Genomic DNA, 19,152 nt, shown 5'->3' on the forward strand with positions numbered 1-19,152 from the left:
ATCTTGTAAAAAAAATTTTAAAAAAAAGGTCCCATATGAAAATTATTCATTTTTATTACATGAAACCTTCAGATGAAAAAGTTACGGTGTGTAAAATATCCACCCTGAACTTAAAGTCTGTAGCTAATCTTGGGTTTGCAGAAACACTGTGATAACTGATCCAGAGTCTACACCAGATTACAGATCGTAGTAAATCTTGCAACCAGTCAGCATGAATGGTGTATAATTATGGTTGCATCACCTGCAAGTACATATCATTTTGCAATACAGGTATTTCACAACTGCCACTGAGGTTTTGCCAGCTCGGTAGAGAATCACAGCCCAGGGGTGTATACACAACCCAGATTCCTAAAAAGTTGGAACGTTGTGTAAAACAAAACAATGTGATATGTTTAATGTTTTATTTAACCTTTTGATTTGTGTAAATAAGTTTATTCTGAATTTGATACTAGCAGCAGACTTCAAACCAGTTGGTACAGGGAAAGTTTTGGAATGCTCCAAAAACACCTGTTAAACAGGTTAACAGTTTCAGTGGTGGCAGGTGATGGTATCATGATTAGGTGCATTGAGAATGAGGTGAAGTTCACCGCTTTGTGAAACACACGACTGTAAGGAATAGTACATGGGCTTGGGAACTCTTTGTAAAAGTATTGTTGGTAAACGGTTTGTTTGTAAAATATTGCATTCTGTGTATATTTATGTTTTAAACAGTGTCCCGACTTTTTGGGAACTGGGTTGTATACATTTTTGTGCACGTAATTACTCCAAACAAACCAACCTGTTGAGGCTTCCAGTCTTTATTGTACTTTGAATTCAAATAATTCTCAGTTAAAAACAAATACTGTAGATATCGGCAATAAGATAAATATGAGGACAAGAATTTATACACCTATTTTCAATAGTGTGATTATTTACAAATCTTCGGTTATTGTAGAGAGTTTTGAATTGCTGACATTATTTTTTTTTAGGGGGAAGAAAGGCAAGATTCGCTGCATTTTGTCAGCTGAATGTTGTTTTCGACTGAGTATCTAGGGTTACAGATATGATGTAAAGCTTTTCTAGTCATAGGCATACATGATTATATTTAGGTAGTCATCTCTGAACGACATAATGATGCTAAGACCAACCAGCTGAAAAAGGGGCACCAGGAGGCCCTTCATATCAACATGCTGTTATGCAACAAAGTGCAGAATTGATGCCACAGAACAAGACTTATAGGAAGAAATCCATTAAGTACGAGCTGTCTTTACTAGAAGACCTTTGGGACTGAGTATTAAAGTATTCCATTTTATACTCAGTCACACTCACACAAGACACCTGTTATGACTGTGCTTCCTGTGACGATTGTGTGTCTATAGAGACCCCATAAAGATGACACAAAGGGATTATTTTCTGATGCTACCAACAGACACACTTCTGTCATGTTTTACTAAACAGCTAAAAAGGAAAACTATTGGCTCCAAAATGGCTGCGTTCAGCAAGAATGCTGTTAAGGTAATGCTGTCCTGACCCTGTCCGATGATGCATGATTGTTCCTCCCGACAAGGAGCAAGTTTCAAGTTTCATGAATAAAGCACCACTTTTATTCTAGTTTATTTTGCTTCACTCAGTGTGCTTTGAAGATATCAAATAACATAGCCATTTCATTACAGAGCTGCATTAATGTACAAGACTAATAAGGACAAGCCATTGCAGGTGAGCTAGGGGGTCCAATCAGGCAGCAATGAAAATATGCTCATAAGACACATTAAAATGATCTGGAAGTGTATGACAGACCATAACCCTTAATGCTAAGGCCGAACCATACAATTCTGTCATGTCTAGATACATCAGAAGCAGGTAGATCATGTACTCATGGAGAATTCAAAGTGCCTCCTTTCTATTTAGGTTGCAGGAATCAAAAGGCCGCTTTTGCATTGTGATTACAAAAAAAAAGAGGAAAATAAAAAGTTGCTAGCAGGGTGAGACTCCTCTCATGGGTTAAGGGTTCGAGAGAAAGCAGAGCCCATACTGTGCGTCAAAGAACAACAACAAAAAAAAAGATTGCTGAACAAGGGCGAGGTCACAAAATGGCTTGTGCCACAACATGTCAGATCTTAAAATCTTGAAACAAAACATGCCTGTCTGTGATTTGGATTGCAACACAGCACAACTGCCACAGCAAGTCTGCAGCAGTGAGATACCCCATCATACATCCACTCTACACAGGTGGAATAAGGTCGCATTTATCTCAGCACAGCAAGATGACCACAGATCAATCTACCACACCAGAATCCTGCTAATGTCTTGTCATCATAAATACCTTGGAGCGCTTTGGTTGAAACAACATTTGGCTTCTTTTTTTCTTTAATATTTCTGACTGTTGTTGTGGGAAACAGAAACATTTTGTTTATCTACATATTTGAGGGCACTTCTAACATTCTGTTCTTCCAGTGAGAGGATCTATAATGATTTATACTCCTCTTAGTTCCAGACTAGTAAACTATGTTCAGGAATCAGTAGGCCACCCGCTGCAGGGAGGAAGTCTCTCAGATCACTCTTCTGACAAGTCTCTAGTATGACAACATACGAGACAGAAATAAAATAAAATACGGGGGAAGGTAGGGTTAATAATATTAAAGTCTGTGGAGTCCTCCGTCACTAAAGTAGCTTTGTGTGTGCGTCCGAGTGTCTCTATTTGCTGTGTGTGTTTTCAGTGCGTGTCCCTTCCCACGTCATGGGGCTCCTCAGTTTGTGTCCATGTGGTCATCAGCTGCTTCTGGTGCTCCTCCTAGCGAGGCTGAAGGCTGAGGTTTGGATGGGGCATCCTCGTCTCTGCGCTGATAGAACAGCACGTAGGCTGCTTTAGTCTGTGAAGGGAGGATAAGGGTAGGATTACACTACAAAAACAAGGATACCCAACACCAACGATAGAAATCCAAGAAGGCTGAGGGCTTACCGTGATCAAACATCAGATAACAGATTTTAAAAAACACAAGGATAACAGAATACTGCAAATGTGAGGGTATTTAACTACAGGATACACAGATCTTTGACCGATAAACAGTCAAAACTCACCACGATCTGGTCCTCAGTGGCAGAGGAGACGCTGCTATCATCAAAGTAATACCACTTTCCATCCACTTTATTCTTGCCATACGCTGTGTCTGTTAAGATAAGCGGAGAGCAGTGTTAAACAGGTATTGGGGCCATGTGTTTACCCAGCAGAGCTCCTATCAGAACAGTTCTCTCTGAAGCACAATAAAAAAAAAAACAATAAAAAACTTGTCAGTGAGTCCACTGAGAACAAAGATATATGAGGCACTTTGCCATATTGTAATGTGAGTGATTGTCGCGTCCATGGAGGCAAAGTGGCCGTTCAGCACACCATCTGTTGGCACTGAGAGTGTTTGATGACTAAACAAACTTTCCTGGCAAAAGAATAAGAGTGTGGCTGAAAATAACACAGGATACTGAAGAGCTCCGTATGGCATCTTGATGTGGAGGGGTAGTGTAAGGTGGGTTCTAGAAGAGATTCAAAATTAAGGAGAAAAAAATATAAACATTGACTTACAGTGACCACCTCCCATTCCTCCATAGTGGTTTGACACGGCAATGAGGTCATATGTGTAGGGGCCGGCCTTGGGGTCGCACACAAACTCTGACATGTTCAGATCCCTGACAAAAACGAAAATGCAATCAGTGCAATGTCTTGGAATTTAGTTAATAAACGTACAGTTCCCAAGAAAAAAAAAACAATATTCTGTTAACACATCCAATGTAAAACAGTTTAAAATAAAACACAGCATTTGGCTGGACTGTGTGTTCAAGCAGGCAGTCAGGCTTTTTTTTTTAAAAAAACATGATGCCAGTAACGTTTCTCAGCTTCCTTGTTTCGGGTGGATCAAGTTCCTTAACAGAGGTGACTATGTGACACACACGCACACACACGCACGCACGCGCACACACACTCCAGATTGAGACAGGCAGTTGTTAAGCCATATTAACCTGAGGTAACTTCTCCATTCTAAAACACAGAGGGAAGTTTCGTACTATTCCAAGTAGAAAAATGTTGATTAATGCAAAGTTGAAATGCAAAACTGGTTACACAACCAAAAAACATAAGACAGCAAGGACAATGGTTTTATTATTCTTGTAGTATGATGTAAATTCTCTGAAGGCAAGAGTCCATTTCTTGCAAGTACAATAAAAAATGTGTTTCCTCATTGCTCAGGTCTCTCAGGTCTCCTTTGAGTTTCACAATACAGCGCCCTCTGGTGTAGCTGTAGCACTGACACTGCAGTGATTCTCACTTAGTTTGGCCCATTCTTTAAATGACAAACACTACAACTGTGGAATTTATCAAAAGGGCACTATACAACAATTAGTAGCAATTTAAAGTCACTTTCTTATTGGTCATGGCTGTAACATGCAATACTGAAGAGACATTCCAGACATTCAGTCTCTCTTGGTTGCCTATACATGTCTGTGGACAATTTCTTTAATTTGCTTAATGTTGCTGGACTGGATTTCTTTGTGAAGGACTTGGGTCAGATTTCCCCTGGCTTTTTCCCAGGATGCGACTTTATTAGCGCTCTCAAGTATCTAATCTCAGTGCCTTTTTCTGCTCTGCTAACAGAGAGCAACAGTAGCTAATGTTAGTTTACAATTAAAATAACATAAAAACATAAACCACTGGCTAAATGACAGGCTTCAAGCGAAACAAAGAAGTTCCACAGAGCCCCTTTAAGTTCAAGCTAAGATTTAAAGGCAACCAAGACACTGCCTGCATACCTGATGGGAAAGTCCACCACTGTGTCCAGCTTGTCCCTCCAACAGCGGTTGTAGGAGAAACGCTTTAGATGAACTACCAGAATGCGTGGCAGCGACCACAAGTCAAACTTTTTTGTGGCCTGTTGGTGTTTCTTGCATGTTGGACAGTACCTGCATAAAGAGGATTATATTTGTGTGAAAAATACAGTGATGAAAGTGGAGGGTTTTCACACTGATTTAGACTTTAGTTGTGAGCCCTTACCATGGGTCATGTTCTCCAAGAGTCTCCATGGTTGTAAAGAGCTCAATGCATTCCCTCAGAGCAACAGTGGCTTTCTTCTTTTGGGGCTGGAGCATGCTCTCATGCTTCTCGTAGGCCTGCACACAATATTTACACAAATATAAATAGACCGTTTGCACATCCTGTCACAGGATAGTGTGATGAATATAATCCCACTGACCTCCGCTTCCTGTTCATCATAACATAGTTTCTTTGACTCTGTGTCCCAGTCGATTGCCACTGTGGAATGTGCTACAGAGAGAGGAGGTGGGAGGGAACGTGTCAAAACAAATTGGCTTTGAAAATTAAAAGCAATCAATGTAAATAAAGTTAAGAAGACAAAGGCTTACGATTGAGCTTGAGGACATTTCCATCACAAGGCAACGGGCTGATGTTGGCTGTTCCGTAAGAGTTGACTATGCTGAAAGTGAAGAGCTTGGCTGGAGAAGAACAAAGCCTGGCCGCGTCTCCTTTCGGTCCATTTTCCAAGTCAGAGGTCTCCTCTTCCTCCTCTTCAGAGTGGCCGTTCTCTGGCTCTGGACTCACTTGGTGGTCCATGGCCTCCTCCTCACCTGAACAGACACAGATGAAATCACTGTGGAGTTTGTGTGGTTGCTTTTTACGCCTAGTGGAACTTTTAAGCATACAGATTAGTATGAAAATATTCTGACAGGTAACAATACTCTGATAAGTGATTCCTTCACAGTTATTTAAAGGAACAGTTCAACCCAAAATAGAGAGATAATATTAGGTGCTTACCATCATACAGCCCATTACTTTCATTACAGGTCCCCGAGTGGTTGCTGCCGTTACTGGAACTGGCACTGCAGGACGCCCCGTCTGACAGGGGGCTGCCACAGCCGCCCAGGCTTGCATTGTGACTGGATGATGTGGAACATTCAGGAGCCTGGCTGCAGCTGGCAAAGGTGGCTGAGGCTGAGGCTGAGGCTGAGGCTGAGGTCCTGCTTTCACTGTTAGGGCTCTGGGCATGTTTTACATAGCGTCTGCAACAGGGAACAGGGAAAAATTTTAAATATTTGCTGGTCTCAGCCTCTTGTAATGTAATAATTTACTACTTTTCTTTGTTATTTTAGAAAGTAAATGAAGGTTTTGGATAGAGACCAAATAGCAGTCGGTTTAACTCATTATGTTACTGATGAACTTTAATGTAATGTACATGAATTAAAAACTCACATTACTGGCACTGAAATGTTATATTTTCTCAGTCAAATGTTGCTTTATCAAAAGAAAATTAAGCCTCCATTACTAATGTTAACAACATTGGTTGACTGCATCCAAGATGTAATATACAGTATGCAGTACTTTCTCAGATAATTTAACCTTTAAGATTATTTTTTGTCCAATTCTGACTGTTTTCTGTGCGTTTAGTTACTTTCAGGCTTATCAAATAGTTTAGGCTTAAACGTCAGGTAATAAGTCACAAGGAACATTCCTAGTTGGTTGGACGAAAAGAGCATTTTGAAGATATCTTTCTTATCTCTCTCTGCCCACACTATCACTAAACACACATGTAGTTTCCTCCCTTGCTACACACACACGAAGCTCTTACCCAATCCTCTCGAGAATCTTGTCATAAAGAACGTCTGCTATGAGGTTGTGTTTGGGTACGGTGATGAGTAAAGGCTGGCCAAACAGCATGGTGCTCGTGGAGCTTCCAGCATGCTTGGAGTGGCGCTCCCTGAAATATACAGGCAGGTTCATCCTCTCGCTGTCCTCTTCCTGTACCTCATACCTGCAAAGAGTAACACAAAACATACATATTACACACCTAGCATTTAACAGCAACCACAACTGCTGACTTAAAAACACTTTAGTCAACGACAAAACCTACACAAAGATGTCATCTTTTTCCATGATCTGGTTGAGGCCATCATCCCGTCTGTAAATTTTATGGAACCTGTGATTGTAAACGTCAGCCACCACCATCTGGGAAAAAAAGTCAGTCGCCAAGTTAGCACATAGGATTTCCATTTCAACCTAAGACATTGTAAAACATGTAAAGCTAGAAGTACAAAGACTACTTTATGCTAGTGTTGTTAAAGTATAAAGTTCTTACATTTTCTGGAGGGAAACCACAGAGTTTGGACAAGGCGCTGCACAGGTCTGACACTGCACCCAGTTTAGGGACCACCACTCGATACTGCAAGACAAAGAATAGAAAGAGATACTATGATAAAAGCCAATGAACTTGCTTAAGCAAATGCTATAGCTTTCAGAAATCCAGGACTCAATAATAGTAAGTACAAACACAACAATGCTACTATTGTTGCAGTTAGTTTAAATTTAATAGTATTTGTTCAAGTCCAGAGCAAAAAACACCGGAGCTCATTCCTCACCTGTGTGGGTCTGGACTGAGGGTCTGATCGCACCAGGAACACCTCCATAGTACGATCCTTCTTCATGGGTAGAGGCAGTGTGAGGTAGCAGAATGGGTCGAAGGTTACAGACACCTTAGAGCACTCTGGGCACACCAAAGTGGATTTGAAGAGGCCGTGGAAAATATCAACTATGATAGAGTCATTGCGCAAGCGGTGGTTCGTCCAGGCTTCCTTGGCAACGATCTGTGATTACAAAAAAACATTCATTATATGTCTTTTGAGAACCTCAAAAAGAAAAGTGTGCAACTTCATATTGTAAGGTAATTCTGCAGGGCCTTTTCTTTGCTGTTTCTAAAAATCTGTGTAGATCAAAGCACAAAATATGCAGCTTAAAAATCCTATGGTTTGTCTAGTCATCAGAGACTAGTAAGCATTGTAGCTCAGTCAATCTCCTAAAAATGTTAAGCTCATTTCAATTTCATAGATCAAAAACAACAAAGAAGGGAATATGTTGAATAAATGATTATGATGTAAATATAGATGAGAAATAAATAAAATGCTCCTGAAATAACAATACCACAAAAAACAGCATCCCACCATTCTCACATATGTGCTATACCTCATCTGGACGGCCCTCTGCATCCCTCAGGGCCAGGTAAGGCTTCTTCTTGACACGGTTCAGATCTTCATGAAGCCCGTCCAGCAGGAAAGCCAACAGCTCCTGTGAGTCCTGCTGCTGGTAGCCTGAGAACTGGGGGGCAAAGCGTCCAACCTGGGTCTGGAAACAAAAAAGCAAGTTTTGTTTGTTTTTTACTTTGTATGTACTTTTAAAAAATGATGAATAGATATTCTTAAGATTTTTACATTCACTTCGAACAGAGTTTTTTGACACAACTCACTTTGAAGGTGCGTGGGGCCACATAGCTGCTGCGGCTTAGCCACATCTGCTTTACTAGATCAGCGTAGGCCTCAGCTATCTCACCCCTCATTCCCAGGGGATTCTCTCTGTTAATTTCTGCCTCATACTGGTCATTGAGGAAGTACTCTGTGAGTGGAGATGCATTGCTCAGGCACTGGAAGAGGAGGAACAAAAAGTGGATTGTGAGAACAGAATACCCCAAAACCATGGTGACAGACTCTCTGAGTGGAAGTTCTGTTGTACCTGGAGGGCAGAGTTCATGAAGCACGTGTTGCCCAAATTACTTAGACCACATAGGCCTGGCTGTGACTGGGACTCTCTGTAGTTGTAGGAGGAGCTGTATGAATTGTAGCCCCCCAATCTGTTGGAGAAGAAGATCTGTTACTGTTGGTGTCTTCGAAATACATTGTGCTGTGATGAAGGCATTGTTTCAGGCATATGTATAAACATAATTTTCAAAATCGTATGAAGATATAATATCTGACTGACAAAATACCATCGAAAGACACAGTAACCACAAATCAGGAACATCTCTTTGAACTGTCAGCAAGTAAGAGTGGGTAAGACACTGCCACAACAATCTTATTCTGATTAGATTAATGGCACACTCAGTCTATAAATCCTGAAAAAGGGCCAAGAAAAGTTTAATGTCACTCATTTGTTTCATGTCTAAATGAGGTCTGACATGTAAAAATTCTGTCAAATTTTTTGCATGTAATTTTACACATCAATTTGTGTGTCTAGCACACACACACACAATTTAACTGTGGTGCTCTTTTACCTACAGTGCAGTTAAAAGTGATTTGTAAATATTACTCCTACTTTACATGGCGATGTGTTGATGGCAATGAAATCGCTTCAAAGCCTTCTGAATAAAGTGCAGCCATTCCACCAAGTCGGCATTAAATGTAGATTTCACTAGACCTGAATGCTCCATTCCTGACTGCACTAGTCCGGCAACAAACATTGCGCTGACTCTGAATAGCAGCAAAAATCTTTCTCTGTATACTATAACTATTCTTAATAAGGTCTCATTGGACCATTTTGTTTTGTTCTAGTATAAGCTGTTGCAATATAATCTATACCGAGATGACATCTAATGGTATACAATACAACAGTAAAATTGTGGGTTTGTTGACATAAAAGAGGGCAGAACAATATCATGAATACCTTTTAATGTAACGTAATCAGTCTCAAAAATTGAGTTTAGTTGAATAAACCTACATTTACCAAATGAATAAGAAACACTGCGTTTATTTTTTTTCTAATCCAAATGCATTTTTCCTTTGATTTAACAAGCCAGTTAAACAACTCTTGTAGTGATCCTGAGCTCTAGGAAGCAGCAAACTTCATGAAGTGCTAATGCAAGCACCTTAAGCCCATAATGGACACATGCTTCCACAGTACAGTAACAGTCTGTTCTTTTATTACATGTTCCTCACCATGCCATGACTAAAATGTGCTGCTACAGCAACCGACTGCATGTATGTACTGATAGCAGCCGGCTTTCAAATGGCTGTTAAAGCAGAGGTAGAATAAGATAACAGGTAGGAGTATTATGGACAGAAGAAAAGTATATTTTCATACTTCTGCAGTGTCTTTGTACTTTCTTTTGTTCTTTAAATATCTCATTCATAAAGCTCTGTCAGGAACGAACCGCTACTGGCTGATGTACTAATTCATTGATTCAATAAATGTCTTAAATGCAAAAGAACTGCTTGAAAATCCTCCCTACAATGCACCTGCATGAGAAATTCTATGTGCAAGTTTTTTCTCTGGTACATTTGGGGCTTTTCCATACACCTGTTGGCTCAGTTGTCTACTGATTTCACCCCAGTGTGGCTGGGATTTTTATTTCCAACAACAAGAGGGTTATCCGCATGAAGGTGCGTCTCTAACTAATGACAACTGAAGCAACAGAACAGCTGTAAATACTCAAAAAGCAAAAGTGCCAGTAGAAAAGCCCAAAAGTCTGACTGTAACACACAATGAGTCTTATATATTACAACTGACAGCTACAAGAGGTGAGGAAACAACTGGGTTACAAGTACAATAAATTAGGTTTACGGTTAATTGTTACGTGTAATGTGTAGAGGATCACCAAAGAACAGCAGTCCTGAAACATACATCAATCATACAGTAAAAGCCAATAAGATGTAAATAATGGAAACAGTGATAAGGTGGTATATCAGCTAACAACTCTTGCCTGTTGCCAGAGGAGGTGCTGTTGTTCAGTGTGTAGCCTGGGCTACAGCTGCTGTCTCCATTGGTTACTGTTGAGGAGATACTGGCTGTTGAGTTGGAGGAGAGTTTTGGGGAGGTAGTGAAATTCCTGGATGGGGTGGTACTGGATCTGAGGATGAAGAGCAAAATGACATCTTAGAGAAGAAGCTCGGACTTCAGTGTCTAATCTATACTAGGTATCAACTTCTGCTCTTTTCCTGAATTACTAAAAAACAACAAGGTATTTGCTTACTTGGGATGGGAGGCTTGTCTAGGCCACGTTCCATCCTCGTTCTTCCTCTCAATCACAAGCACCTTTGGGAAAAAACAATTTGAATGAGAGCCAGACTTGCACAATCAACTATATCAGATCTATCAGGTTTCAGGCTAAAAATGTAATAATATATGAGTGGTAAATGCTGCCAAACTTTAGCAGGTGCAGGTACGTCTCGACTCACTTCAAGTGTAATTTGTCTGTTTTTGGAACTTAAATTTACAGTTTTAGGCCAATGGTTGCTCTGATAAACTGAATTAATTTACTTTCAATTTTAAAATAAGAGTTTGAGGCACTGTACCTTTACGGTTTAATACATGTCAATACAAAGGCTTTGAATAGCACATCTTTGAAAGGTCCTGTCATTATCAGTTAATCTGCCAATTATTTCTGTAATCAATCGATTAATCAATTAGTGAATATAATGTCAGAAAATTGTGAAAAATGCTTTTCGCAATTTCTCAGAGCCAAACAAATTGCTTTGTGTCCAAAACATAAAGATTCTTTATTTACAATAATGAATGACAGACAAAAAAAAAGCAACTGAAAGTTTGACATTTTTGCTTGAATAATTATGAAATAATCAGTCGATTATCACAATTGGCATCTTATTTTCTTCTGATCCATTAAGCGATTAATCAACTAATCATTTCCAATTCCATGCCATCACAGACTTCAGCTTTGAAGATCTTCATTCACCAAAACCACAGCCATAACCACATTAAAACCTTCACAACACAAGTTTAATTCCAGGGTTAATGTATTGCATTAGCTTCCAAGATGTTCCTGTTATTATGCACAATGCCTGCAAATGAATTATGTATGCAAAGTGAGTACGAGCATGTTTCTTGGCTGTGGTGGTGTTCCTCAAAATAAAAAGCAAGGAAGAGAAAGTATAAGCGATCTTAAAGTAATTTGAATAACAAAGCTCTACTCTACCTGCCCCTGGAAGAGACCAGCATCCTGTACAGTGCTGTCTGGCTTGTTCAGCTGCTCGTACGTATTGCTCATGTATTTGTTCCAGAGCCGTGTCTCCTTCTCTGATGGGATATTGAAAAGGGTCCTCATCTCCTTCTCTATAGTGTCTGGAAAGCGGGGATTAGCAACACTCGCTTATTATGTTACACGAGACACATTCAATGGCCAACAACATATTTCCAGTGCATATTTGGACATTTATCTGGTTATTTACGATGCAAAATTAAATACACAGAACCCTCACCTATTGTATCAGCTTTACTGAAATGGCGTGTGACCACATTTTCCATGTTGTCATTTTCACACAAGTTCAGTTCCAGCAAATAGACCTCCACCTTACAGTGCTTGACAAACATGCCATGTTCAACAACCTAAAGAAAAATAAACACATTTAGGAAGCCAATCCATAACTGAATGGTCACTGTAAAAAAAGAAAAAAAAAAAAAAAGTCAACGGCATTACCTTCCTGACAATGGGTCTCTGGCCATCAAGGCAGCCGTACCAGCTGACAAGCTTATTCCACGCCTCAGTGGGTACAAGGACATAGTCCAGCTCATCTATAAGGTGCTCTTTCAGGGCCTGAGTGTCCTGGTCTACAAGAGGAAAAAAACACAACGATGACTACAGACTGAAAAAAAAACTCTTTTAATGTCAGTGTGGGATTTCTGTTATTCTCAAGAACAACAACTAATGAATGTTTCTTTAAAGACAACAATCTTACCTGAGAACAGCCCAGAGTTATCAACTGGTCCTGGATACAGGCTACGTTCTCCGACATTGTACATGTCCCAGCTGTCGAAGCCTACGTACTTCTTCCATTGTTTGAACCACCGGCTGTCTATAAGATACCTGAAAAACAAAATTTTTGGTGACGTCAATGACAAATATATGAAACTTGATGAATTTGATGACAGATTATAGTTTCTCCTGAACATCTGTGACTTTATAAAGGACTTTTTGGTCACCTGTTATGTTTAAGATATCTAGTAAGGACAGTGAGGTATCAAGAGTGGCAACTGGTTTGTAGACAATGCACTCAGTCTCAGTCACTCAGTCCCAACCCAGAACATTATGTAACAACAAACAGCCTTGTCATTAGCAGATATAGCAACAGCAAGCTAGTTTGACTTAATCTCATCCCGAGCAAGAATCTCCTTTAGTTAATAGGCTTGCTAGCATGAAGTGTTCGTATAAATGACACTGGGGTCATGACACTCAGTTTACATGCAACCACTGTCAGCATTAATCTAACAGCCTCAAATAGGTGTCGTGGTGAAAGCAAGGTGCATTATCTTTGCCCTTTAACCTGGGGTGAATTTCTCCAAGCTTTGCAAAAGTGTACATTTCAGCTTGAAAAACAAGGGGATGGGAATTCAGCTTAAATAAAGTATCATGAAAACACTATCCAAAGGCAGGATCTGACTAATCTCAACAACTATGTATGAACGTGTTAGCAGTGTAGTTAGTAGCTGACATAAAATACAGGGCATGCTCTTCGCTTTGTGCCAATTTCTAACAACAAATTCGCCACTTGAAGTAGTTGTTCATCTGACAATTCTCTGCTGTAATATGTAATTATTTAAGTGAAGGATGTTTAATACATCTGGCTGCACAATGCCCCGGCCTGGGTTGTCTTTACAGTCACAAACAATGTTAGCTAACCCAGGTCCGGTTAAGAAACCTGTAGGACCACTTCCAACAGGCATGTCACTACAAAACAGGGAATGACATAGCTTTCGTTTTCCTATAAACGGGCCCATTTCCTGATAACTAACATTACTAGAGTAGCTTCGAGCCGATATGACAGGCAGGAACATTGCCTCTGAATCCAGGGCCTCTTTTATCAGCCGACTAGCCACTTCATCAGCCTTATCACAAAACACCTATTAACGTTAAGCGTCAAGTAACGCTACTATCCTACTAAGCAACTCAGCTAGCCGTGTTAGTTTGGCTCTTTACGATAATGGCTGTTGCTACAAGCACAACTCCTCACAGGTAAACTGTAAAGTCGGACTAGCGGAGAGGGTGCTAACTTGTTAAACATTAGCATGCCAAAATATCGGTAGCACAGCAGCTTTCGATTTCAGACCTGCAACCATTGGTGTCGTTAGCTTGCTAGTTTTAGCATGTTAGCATTTCCTGTCTCTCACTCGCTAACGTTAGCTTGCTAACGCTAGCTGAAACACCCCAGTTAACGTTAGCCGGAGCCTAGTCTTACCATTCGTCGCCCTTTCTTAGAGTTGTTTTCAAAAGTGACCCAATAGTCTGTTTTTGACTTTCCGTTGAAGGGGTTGGCATTTGAGCGGCTACCGGCTCCGAGTCGGAGTCAGCCGCGCCACCCGACTCGGGTCCGCCTCCCTCGGCCATCATGCAGCGAGTGTGCCGGTATCGTGAACGAGCGGATGGAAGAGACGCGCCTGGGCGAGCAGCAGCACGGCGCCGCTCATGGGAAACCTTCTTCCTGTACGATCAGAGAGGAGAGCTGCTGCAGCATCGCCAGCGCCACACCGGTCACAGGACTGCCATATGGCGCTGTTTCATGAAAACAATGTACCAAAAGGGGGGGAACTCTGTTATGACCTCAGAGCATCTTCTCCAGGGACTTCAACTTGTGTGTGACTGCTGACTGTAATATTAGTCAAATGACTCGTTTGCATAATGATGAAAATGAGAAACTGTTTTAGGGGTGCACAGCCACAAATGACGATGAGTCATAGGTGTTTAGTCAAAACAGGCTTTATGCTGTACAAAACACAGGGGAGTTACATTACAAAATAAACTGTCTACATACTTCAAAAACAATTTTTCAATCACACAAACACGTTCTCTGCCAACAACTAATCAGTTCTGGGTCTGCTTCCAACTCCAAGCAGCTGACTCAGAACAGTTGACCTATGACCTAACAGAGGAGTCATTAAAGACTGTTAAAAGTATAATTAAATAGACATCATTCAGACCTGGAAAATGGTAGTGCCCTATTTTTTTAAACATGATGATACATATGAAAATGGAGACAGCTGGTCTAGCTGTGCATGACATAAGAAAAGAAGAAAAGCACTAGGTAGTTCATATTCTATTACCTAATGGCATACAGTTGCAAGCTAATAATAATGCATTTCAATAAGCAAAATACACTCAATTTCTCCCAAAAGTCTCCTTGTCTAAAAGGTGAGACAACAAAGCAATGGTCTCTAATTTGCATGAGACAGCAGCAGAACCAGTGTATTTGAAGTCGTTTCAGATATTGTGGAAAGGTGATACATGTGAAAAGACAAGGACCACAGATAAGTGAATGTAAACTTTGCATAACATGAAGGGATTTGTCCCATCTCTCAAAAACAAATCCCTGCAATGATCGAAAAAATTCAAATTGAAGGCTCCAAGTAGAAGTGAGCCGGCCATCAGAAGATGCCACTCGGCAGCTCCTTGCTAAACATGCCGTCAAAGTCCAGCTCTCTGCTCATCAGATCCTCCTCTACACTCTCCAGCGCCCACTGATGGTCAGTCAGTTCCAGTGCCTCCCACTCAGCCTGAAATCCAAGGACAGACATCACATGTACAACAGAGAAAAACCCACCCTCATTGATGCATCGTGCTCAAACTACAATACGTACCTTGAAAGCTTTATTTGTATCTGCAGGCATGGCCATGGCAGCACCACTCATCTGCTCCTGCATGATCCTCGACTGGTCTGCACCTGTGGGGATTGACAAAATAATTATCTGAATGCAAACCATAGATATTGCATTACAGAATTATCAAATTTGCATACTTTATTAAAACTATAAGGTTATTTTTTTTTAAGATTAAAACTTTTATTAAGGTTTCCAAATCAAGTTCAAAATGTCCACTGTCATAATTTTGACATCATCACAACAAAATTATATTATAATAGTGTTAGTTATAAACTGATTATTTGTGATTGTATTTATGTAAATGTAATTTACGGTGCTGTCAGATTTCTAGTAGACCACCTTATTAATACAGGTCCATGCCTCCCTTTTTGTGTAACAAGCAAGAGAGCACAGTTTTTTGACCAGAAGCACAGTTATGTTTTTAAAAGGCTTAATGGCAACAAATACAGATTAAAGCAGAATATTTCTTTAGATAAAAACATAAAGTAAATGTTGAAAATGACCCCTTTTTTTTTTACTTTCTCTAAAAAAGACTTTACAACACTCTGGAAATGTTTGGTTAACACAAGTTGGAAACAATCCCACACAGTCATCACTGGAATCTTATTGTACAACTAGTACAATACTAAAAATGTCAAAGCAGCTCTGTGGAGCTTCTGTTTTGTGCCTGAGGCCGGACGTTCCAAACTAATGTTAGTTACTGCTGCTTTGTTAGCAAAGCAGAGGGAGGCACTGAGACGAGACACTTGAGAACGTGCATAAAGTCATATCCTTTAGACTTAGCGTTAATTCATATCCGAGTCTTCACAATGAAATCCAACGTCCAGCATTAAACAACTTTGGAAAATTGTCCACAGGCTTGTTAAAAGTAATTAATATTTATTTAAAATTCTAAAAATTGTTAAATATAGCTCTATTCATTGATTTTTTTAAAACACTGGCCCAGAGTCACCTGCAGCTAAACCTTCAAATGCAACTACTCTCAGACTCTGTTTCTGATTCTGTTTTTTTTCTTGTTCATATTCTTGTATATAGGAATTATCATTTACATTAAAAACAAATGTTCAACTGAACAATATTATCAAGAGTCCACCAAATAAAAACTTGTACGATGATAAGGCTGTAATCACTGTTGTGAACCTTAAGAATATGAAGCATTTTCATGACACCATCAACACAAAATTATCTTAACATGAACAAATATTACCATTATCTTGGCCCAGAATTAAAGAGTACATGCTTCGTAGTCCAAACACGTTGAGGAAATACCATGACGCTGAACTCACCCTAGATGATAAACGGACAGACACACAAACAACTTAACAGGACAGTCATAAACTAGCTTAAGCATCTTGATATTAATACACAATGACTAATGCAGTTTATCTTCATGCATCTTGATATATTCGTTTACCAGGAGGCATCCAGTGAGAGCAGCTCTATTCCTTGCTGCAGCATGGGCTTGAAGCGCAGAGTGAGAGGGAAGGGAACCTTAGCTGTGAACAATCAGACCACAGAAAGGAATCATTGTAGAATTCATATCAGAACAATATCATCTTATATAGATATATATATATATATATATATATATAGATATATATATATATATATCTGTGTACACGCCACATTCTGCAGCACAAGCTGCAACAGAGTCAGAGAGTTACTTGTTACGAATCCTGAAAAGGTCCAGTTGATCCAGCCTCCAATGAGGATCATTGGAAGCACGTTGGTGACATTTCCCTTCATCATGTCAGTCAGCATGCTGGGATCTGTTAGAAGACACAGTGTGAAACAAAATGCAAATAAATAAAGAGACAACGTGATGAATACCTACAAGCTAGACACTTTGATTTACAGTTTAATTTACTGGTTCACTCTTCACTTCTTCTTTAGTTTTTTACTCAAACTGGGTAGTATTACATCTTCTTCAGGCTGTTGTGGACATAATTGTAATAATCAAGGAAAGAGATGAAGAACTGTCAGCGCTGACAAGATAGAAGAGAAGAAAAGACTGCTCTGAAATTGTGTTACTCTACACTGTTTACTCATTTAATATTCAACTATTTAGATGACGTGCATTTTTCTTTAAAATGGGTTTCCATATGGAGGGTCACAACATTGAAGATAACACCATCACATTCATTATATTGGTAAATAAACAAGCATTACCTGTCATTGGAGATGGTGGGACAACCTTTCTTTTGGTCTTCTTGAAAAATCCATCTTCTTGATTATTGAAGTAGAACTTCCTCATCAAAAATGACTAAAACAAAGACAGTAACATAATAAATACAGTGTCCAGATTTTTTTAGTTTTTGATTGCCTATATTTGAGACAATAGTGTTAAGATGAGTTGGGGAAATAATCTGGTGGAGAATAACATGAAACAATATAAAGAAGGACTCCCTACCTGTTTGGGAATGTATTTTCCATTTTCCCTCAGAATTCTGCTCCGAATCAGAACCTGGCTGTATTGGGAGATTGGGTATGAACACATGTTAATTCAAATAAATTGCAATTAATTTGGATTTTGTTGGTCTCCCACTTTAAATTGGAGATTACATACCTGTCAGAAACCTGTTCTAACGTCAACTTCTTGTCACTCTGAAGAAGGATGGACACATAATGACGGATGACCCCGACAAAAAAGGTGATGAAGACAATGGGCAACACCACCCAGAGTCGGATGTTGGAGTCCAGCAGAAGCTCCGGTTCAGCCATACAGCCTGGTAGATTAACTGTGGATCAAGACACAGCGAGAAATACTTATTTTTTAACATGGCTTTTTATTCATCTTATCACTATGAAGACTGCTCATTGTAACAGTTTACTAGAAGCTTTTTTTTTTTTTTTAAAGCTGCGACCGAGCATCGACCCTACGGAGGGATGGGCTGTCACTCTAAGTCCATTTAGCTAGCTTAGCTAACCAGCGTCATTAAGGCAACGTCAGCTAATAATAATAGATATCAAGCTAATGAACTAGCTTTAAACAACCTAATATAACTTAATCTCCACTTCACAAAGTGAAAACGACCTGCTCTTATAAGAACCAGTGGCGACGACGTGTGAAGCTACCACAAATTTAACACAACCGATGCTAATGGTTCGCTAACATTCACGTTAGCCAGCTGGCTACCTTCTTCCTGATGCCCGGGTCACAGTCGGTGGGAGCTGGCGAGTCGTCCTAGCGCCGCGGCCACCACCTGCAGTGTCTTTCCCAGCGGCGATAGACGCAAAACATGCGCTAAAGTGAGGTAGTGAAATAAATTATATAGTATTCAACAGCTCGCATCCACTAACACGGCCATTGCGCTGTGGTGTTGTCTCCAGGGATGAGAGCAGATTTCTTTTTGCTTCGGTTGCTCATCCGCATCTCACCGGGACTGCAGCGCCACCCTGCGGTGATGGGGGGAAGTGTCTGTCCGGGGCCAGCCGCCGGTGTCCCTCTGCCTGTGGAGTGGTCCATGGTGGCATTCAGGGCTGACTGCACAGGTGACATTGGGTGACATGTTGCAGAGTATTTACTACACTTTGAGAACAAAAGACACGTGGAATAGCATTTTCAGTGAGTTGATTTAGCGTTTCTTACATTTGAATACTTTAGTTTGAATTGTGTGACAGAACTGCGTTACAATAAAGTACAGTGGGCTGCAGACATGCTGTGGCCTACAGATCTTGTTCTCCAGATGTAAGAAACTAGTTTGTTTGGTGCAGCACCCAACATATGTCTCTGAGGGGAAATTGCTTGCGTT

General features: G+C 40.2%; 2 protein-coding genes across 2 annotated transcripts; both read right to left on the reverse strand.

The window, feature by feature from the left end:
- Positions 1–781: 781 nt before the first annotated feature.
- Positions 782–14,187, reverse strand: usp4 (ubiquitin specific peptidase 4 (proto-oncogene)). Its single transcript, XM_030420753.1, has 22 exons — positions 13,984–14,187; positions 12,487–12,614; positions 12,228–12,358; positions 12,010–12,136; positions 11,727–11,872; positions 10,767–10,828; positions 10,497–10,643; positions 8,534–8,651; positions 8,271–8,444; positions 7,991–8,149; positions 7,390–7,614; positions 7,110–7,193; positions 6,885–6,979; positions 6,603–6,785; positions 5,792–6,036; positions 5,383–5,604; positions 5,214–5,284; positions 5,015–5,130; positions 4,774–4,923; positions 3,554–3,657; positions 3,058–3,146; positions 782–2,849 (listed from the first exon to the last, which is right to left on the reverse strand). Exons 1-22 carry the CDS (start codon positions 14,133–14,135, stop codon positions 2,727–2,729), a joined length of 3,051 nt encoding a protein of 1,016 aa, XP_030276613.1. The 5' UTR covers positions 14,136–14,187; the 3' UTR covers positions 782–2,726.
- Positions 14,188–14,485: 298 nt separating this feature from the next.
- emc3 (ER membrane protein complex subunit 3) lies at positions 14,486–18,804 on the reverse strand. The gene is made up of 9 exons (XM_030420759.1): positions 18,537–18,804; positions 17,967–18,138; positions 17,811–17,868; positions 17,570–17,663; positions 17,065–17,169; positions 16,815–16,896; positions 16,608–16,687; positions 15,380–15,462; positions 14,486–15,295 (listed from the first exon to the last, which is right to left on the reverse strand). The coding sequence occupies exons 2-9, from the start codon at positions 18,119–18,121 to the stop codon at positions 15,167–15,169; spliced, it is 786 nt and encodes a 261-aa protein (XP_030276619.1). The 5' UTR covers positions 18,122–18,138; positions 18,537–18,804; the 3' UTR covers positions 14,486–15,166.
- Between the last annotated feature and the right edge of the window lie 348 nt (positions 18,805–19,152).

This window comes from Sparus aurata, chromosome 6 (genome assembly GCF_900880675.1).
Source record: "Sparus aurata chromosome 6, fSpaAur1.1, whole genome shotgun sequence".
Classification (NCBI taxonomy): Eukaryota; Metazoa; Chordata; class Actinopteri; order Spariformes; family Sparidae; genus Sparus; species Sparus aurata.